We start from the raw sequence: 6,132 nt of genomic DNA on the forward strand, positions 1-6,132 counted from the left end.
CTCTCTCTCTCTCTCTCTCTCTCTCTCTCTCTCTCTCTCTCTCTCTCTCTCTCACACTCATGCTTTCTATCTATATATCTATCTATCTGTCTATCTATCTATTTATCTATCAATCTATCTATCAATCTATCTATCTATCTAGCAATAAGAAATTGACGACGATAGGTGTGTTTTTTTTCTCTCAATTCCTATTATGAAGAGTTCGCTATAAAGCTAAAATTACGAGATCTGAGGCTGCGTTATGGATTTCTGCAAGAGCGGATATACTGGATGATCCGAACAGACTTATCATGACAATCTGTTATGGAAATCAAATGATCCGAGAAATAAGGAAACAAAACTTAAACAATAAATAGATAGAAAAAAACTCTTGTGTTTGCCTTGTGAGATACTACGCGATATGTTCAGTTAGGTGACTCAATGGAGCGAAATAGAGAAATAGAATACAAATTAATATGCGGCGTATTAATACGATGAAAACGTAGGTAGAAAAGAGAAGAAGATAAGCTTTCGTGTCCGCGTAATTCTTTTATTCATCTTTATCTCTTTTAATAACCGAAAGAATCTTCCTTGTTTCTCGTTTATTTTAGATAACGTGAGGTCCATACGGAACGCATCCTCTCTTCAACGAAATCCATTGATCAGCCAAATGATAAATATCAGAGAATATTATACCTATCGACGACCGCAATAACTTGTGACAGAAGGATTACGCGATTAAATCTTATAATTAGCCATCTTAATCGTACTGGATTATAATTAGATAGTAGATAATAACGTTTGTTCTGTCTAAACTAACAATTATTATGCTTTCTGTACAATGCAAGGTGTAATCTTAATATTTTCTTAATCATTATTATTATTATTAAATGTTATAATTTACGCAAAATGCGCATTGCACAAATCGTAATTCATCTTCTTTTATCATCATTTTCCTCCCTTTTTCTCTTTTCTCCATTTCTTTTAACATTAACTCATGATCTTTTGTAGAATGTTTGCACCTCAACGTTCGTAATAATTATAATATACTCAACAAAATATTAACATTAACGTTGCCAGCACTCCGTCTGATACATTAATCTGTCGAGGAGCAATATATAGGCGCTGCCAATAATAATAATTGTCATTATTAATAGTATTTTTCTTCCTCGTCCGTAATGACATTTCTCTCTATCTACCTATCTATATATATATATATATATATATATTATTTTTTTTAAATATGTATATGTATACATATCCGTGTACATACAATATCGCTCATTCTTCTTCATTCTGCCAATGAGATTATTCTTCAATTATTTTTTTTCATAACATCTATAATTATATTATTGCTGCAGCTTAAGAGAAAATGGCTCCTTTTCTCTGCTTCTTATGAATGCTTGCATACATACATACATACATACATACATACATACACACTCGCACACGGTCTCTCATTCTTACGTAATGTCTTTTGCTTTCTATACTTTTTATGCTCTCTCTCTCTGTTATTTCGTCCATGTTGGGGTTAATCGTTTCGAAGATGATGCACCTTTCGCATAATTAGTTTCGAGAACCCGCGTATAATTTAACAAGGGAAATTTGAGATTTACAATTAGAGTTATTGTTTCGAATGCATGCGTTGATCTTGAAAAAACGAAAGATATTATTTAGAAGTAATGTGATAATAGCTTCAAAATCCATGTACTAAAAAATAAAGAAAGTTATAAAAATCTATAAAAGTAATGAATTTATGAATTTGACTATTTCTATTATAATTCCAGATTTAACTCAAAATCGAATCAATCATTCGCGCAACTGTGTTATGTTATTTTCAAGACTAGCAAGACAACGAAGTTATGTTCCTTAATTTCAATACAATTTCAATTTTATACTTTTCAAGCAAAAGTATGCGACGAAGGGATTACTTTCGTCGAGGATGATTCGTCAAGATTTACAGAAGACGCGAAACTATCCAAGACGAGAATCGCGATTAAGAATAATCGTCATACCCAATACCTAATGGTGCGTATCGTGCAGTACAAAATCAGAGACCGCAAACTTTATCGATTCAGTGGAAAAAAAAAAAAAATAGCAAAATTAACTGTCTAGAAGCAAAAACGAATTTGGTTTACGTATATCGTATTATTAAGTCTATTTTAACATTTGACGCACCTGAACATTCGTTCTCGCTTCTGCTGGTCACATTCTGAAACGACGTCGTGTCTTACGCCTATAGAAAGATACGATCGCTACACCTCGCTATATTGTGATTAATATCACACTAATTACTACTAAATAGAAATATTGGAAGAATTGATTGTTTCTCTCTCATTGAACACCTATTGGTCGAAATATCTTTTCGAGTAAGCTATCAATAGAACAAACACACAGTGAATATGCAAACATCTTTTACTTAAAAAATACCCGTTATAAAAATCACATTGCTCACGTCGATGCCTTTCTTATCGTGAATTAACCGAGTATTTCGAAGGTCATTGTAATTGGTTAGCTAATAGCTAGCGAATATGAAGAATGCTTAATTAAGCTTATATGAAACTAGGATTTCTAACCTAATGCATCCTATTGCATAGTATACATCCTATGTATACAATATCTTGTTGTTTTTTATGTGCGTGAAAAGAGAATTTGATGAACCGCGGTTAGCCAACACTGATGCACAATCTATCTTAAATTACGCGCTTCTCCAATTTAACTTCACAATTCATATTCGACATACCGTTTTCTGCGAAGAAAAAACATCATCTAGGTTCTAGCTGATTCCTCATAATCGTCCGAATATAGAGAGGTGTAGAGATGTAAACGTTATACTCAGAATTGACGTGATATGTATAGCCGAGGGTTAAACCGCTGGTCGAGGTAGAACTTTACAAGTATCACTTGTTGTTAGCTGCTGTTATTTTTTTCCACTTAAGTAAAATCCGGTATTTGAATTTTCATCAGTAAATACCATTTATCCATTAAATATTGTATTCAATGCTATTATTTCTCGATCTAGAATAAAATAAGATCGATAGAGCCAATCATATTTGTTCTTTAAAGAAGAATATGTTATTCTTTAATAGAAAATTCTAAAATCTAGAATAAAATATTCTTGATGCTATCCCATTAATTTTCTTAATAAAAAGTTTAAGTTTTTTATAACATTAAGTTTAAAACATAAATATTTTTCATTTAACATTAAACACTGATCTGAAGGAAATTTCTTATGCTATTCTTACGGAAAGAAGTTTGCAAAAGAAGTTTGTCAGTTATTTTACATTTCGGCGACGAAAAACTGAGTCCGGCCGGGATCAAAATACGGGATCCCTCGTTCCTTATTGCTAATCGCGTACCTAGCGTGCTACATCATAAGAGTTTCGATACAAATACGTTATAGCATCACATATACGAAATCCGATAAAGTATGTCAAGAATATTTTTTTCTTGGTATCAGAAATTCTTTCTGAGAGCTCGGAGCACAATGCTCACAAAATTTTGTTCGAAACTTGTAAGTCTTCAAGAAAGGGATATCTAAAAATAGCTAGAAATTACTAATAAATGAATAATTGCTAATATCAATTAGTACTATTTATATCACCGTGAGAAAATTTACTAACGGGAGTTAGTGAACTATCTAGACGAATACAAATTTGGCGTACAAATTTTTAGTCAGCGGTTTATCTCTCGTGAATATAAATGGACATAGAAATGCGTCTTTAGAATGTGACTTCGAAGGAATTTGTTCAAAATTTTCGGTGTACAAATAAAAAAAAGTAGCTTTTCAAGCGGCATCGTACATATGTTACTTTCGCGACGAAAAGGAAAGTGATATATAGCCGCGAGCCGTTCATCGTCTTCGCGTTTAGAAGCACCATTGGGTGTTGGGCTCGGGTCGCAACGAAGCAGATACTACGAAGATCGCGTCGCGCGAACTATCGTTTCCGACGTGCAATGCGTATCATAATGATGTCTAATATTTAACAGGGACATTCGTGCGCATATTAGGGAAAGGAAGAGGGAAAACACCGGCAGTATCCTTGTCAGTTATCGTCGACGATAAGACGACGTTGTGTCAGAATGTCGATCGGAGATGTCGCTTAACCGTGGTGCGTACATATCTCCGATCGATAGTTTTAGTTGCATTCTAGAGAGATGAGAGCGTCTCTCATTTTCTCGGCCATTTCATTCAGGCATTCGAGGCCTCCTGTCGTCTATTATCTTTTGCCGCATGATCCGTGAGAAGAGAACACGTAGGGGGACGTGGAAACAGGAGAAAAAAAGACCATTGAGGACGCTCACAGAAGAGAAGCTTACTCTAAGCTTCAGCGTGACAGGATAAACAAAGGGCAAGGAGGAGAGTATTGACTTGGAATTGATTGCTAAATGGATCTATTGAAAAATTATTGAATTAATACTTGAATAGAAAAACAAGGGATATGTTTCTCTCGCCCCTTTCCGTTTTTTTTCCGATCAAACGCAACTAACGCACTAACTATCAGAGGAGACTTTTAAAATGAAGATGACGCAACGCAGCGTCAATGATAATAATGATAATGATGATGATGATGATGATGATGATGATGATAATGATGGTGGTGGTGATGATGATGATGATGATGATGATAATGATGATGATGATGATGATAATAATGATGACGATGATGACGACGAGGACGAACAACAATAAGAATGATGATGATGACGTCGGCGACGATAATAACGATGGCAACGACGATCCTTTATCTCTTTGGTTTTCTTCGTGTCGAGCTGGAGAACGCGCTAATAGACTGAAGGTTCTAGCGATGATAGGTGTTACGACAGAAATGCGCCGATGATGGCACCTTCGACAATGACGATCTTCTTTCGTCTGATGGCGATCAGCCTCACGTATCGAAGCGATATGAGTGAATGCTGACGCTGCCGGCGGTTCGAAATTAGGTACACGATGCTGCTGGTCTTTGGACTTTTCTGAACAAAAAGATCATCTGAGTGCATACAGTGACAGGGCAATTAAATAAAAATCTTATCGATTTTGGAATGGCAATGTATTATCAGCCTAATGTTATTACACTGGTCAACAAAATTTCGATAACATTGATAAAACCTATATTTTGTGCTTTTCTGTTTTTCATATTTGATATTCAAAAAATCGTAACACGTCATTTTTGTGCAGTTAAAGTTGTACTTTAAAAATCTAAAGCAAGTTCTTCCCATAGATTTTATTTAAATGTATGAAATAAATTTTATTATGTATGTAGCTATTATAAAATCACAAAGTAGATGGCTTATAAAAACCTTAAAGAAAACTTCTATTTCAATCATAAGTTGAAAATCAAAGTAAAATGGATTTCTCATGTATATGTCGTCATGAGTATTATCTCTTCTCACATAGTTGAAAAGGAACAAAAGAAGAATCTTAAATCCATCTCGCGATGTAAAAGTGATTGAAGAAAAATAAAATAGACATTCCCCCTTCCCTCCCCTTTCTCTCTCTCAAAAATGACGTCATAATAAATATTTCAATAACAAAAGAGTTATACGTGCAAAATTCTTAATATTTTCGTATTCAGTGAGCAAAAACGATTAAAAATCACCTTATTCATATCAACAAATTTTTTTATTTGTTGACTAGTGTTATTGATAATATTAAGTAATAAAAAAGTTAACTTTAAGAACTTCTGTAGTTAAAAATTATGTACGCTCACAGATTAAAAAGTTGTAACACTTTCGATAGGTTTTGGAATGAACTCATCGAGGGATTGATTGTTATTTATGGATCCATAAAGAAAACCCATTAAAAACTCATTGAAAAAAAAGTGTTGCATCTTTTAGTCCATGAGTATACATATCATTGTATATTATTTCAACATAACAGTGGACAATCAAATAATAATTACAACAACTGTATCTGCATTAATAAAACGGCTATTCACATATATTCTTATCGTTATTTGAACATTTCCAATAAAATATCAAATGTCACGCGTCCTGGCACGTACCTGGTTTGGCGTTCACAGTCCGAAATATCCACCGATGGTGGTAGCGACGACAACGCCCAATACGGCGAGGCAAATCATGATCATGATCTTCTTCTGCACTCGGCATTAACAGAGAAGTTTAATATAATTTATTATAAACCTTTCTCAG

The 6,132-nt window shown here is 34.0% G+C and overlaps 1 protein-coding gene across 1 annotated transcript in view; it reads right to left on the reverse strand.

The window, feature by feature from the left end:
- Positions 1-5,996: 5,996 nt before the first annotated feature.
- LOC105622617 (syntaxin-1A) overlaps positions 5,997-6,132 on the reverse strand; it is a 47,014-nt gene continuing 46,878 nt past the window's right edge. Inside the window, exon 8 of the mRNA XM_012204034.1 lies at positions 5,997-6,077. Within this exon, the coding sequence (XP_012059424.1) occupies positions 5,997-6,077 (81 nt within the window). The remainder of the gene's footprint in view (positions 6,078-6,132) is intronic.

This window comes from Atta cephalotes (genome assembly GCF_000143395.1).
Source record: "Atta cephalotes unplaced genomic scaffold scaffold00047, whole genome shotgun sequence".
NCBI classification, from domain to species: domain Eukaryota; kingdom Metazoa; phylum Arthropoda; class Insecta; order Hymenoptera; family Formicidae; genus Atta; species Atta cephalotes.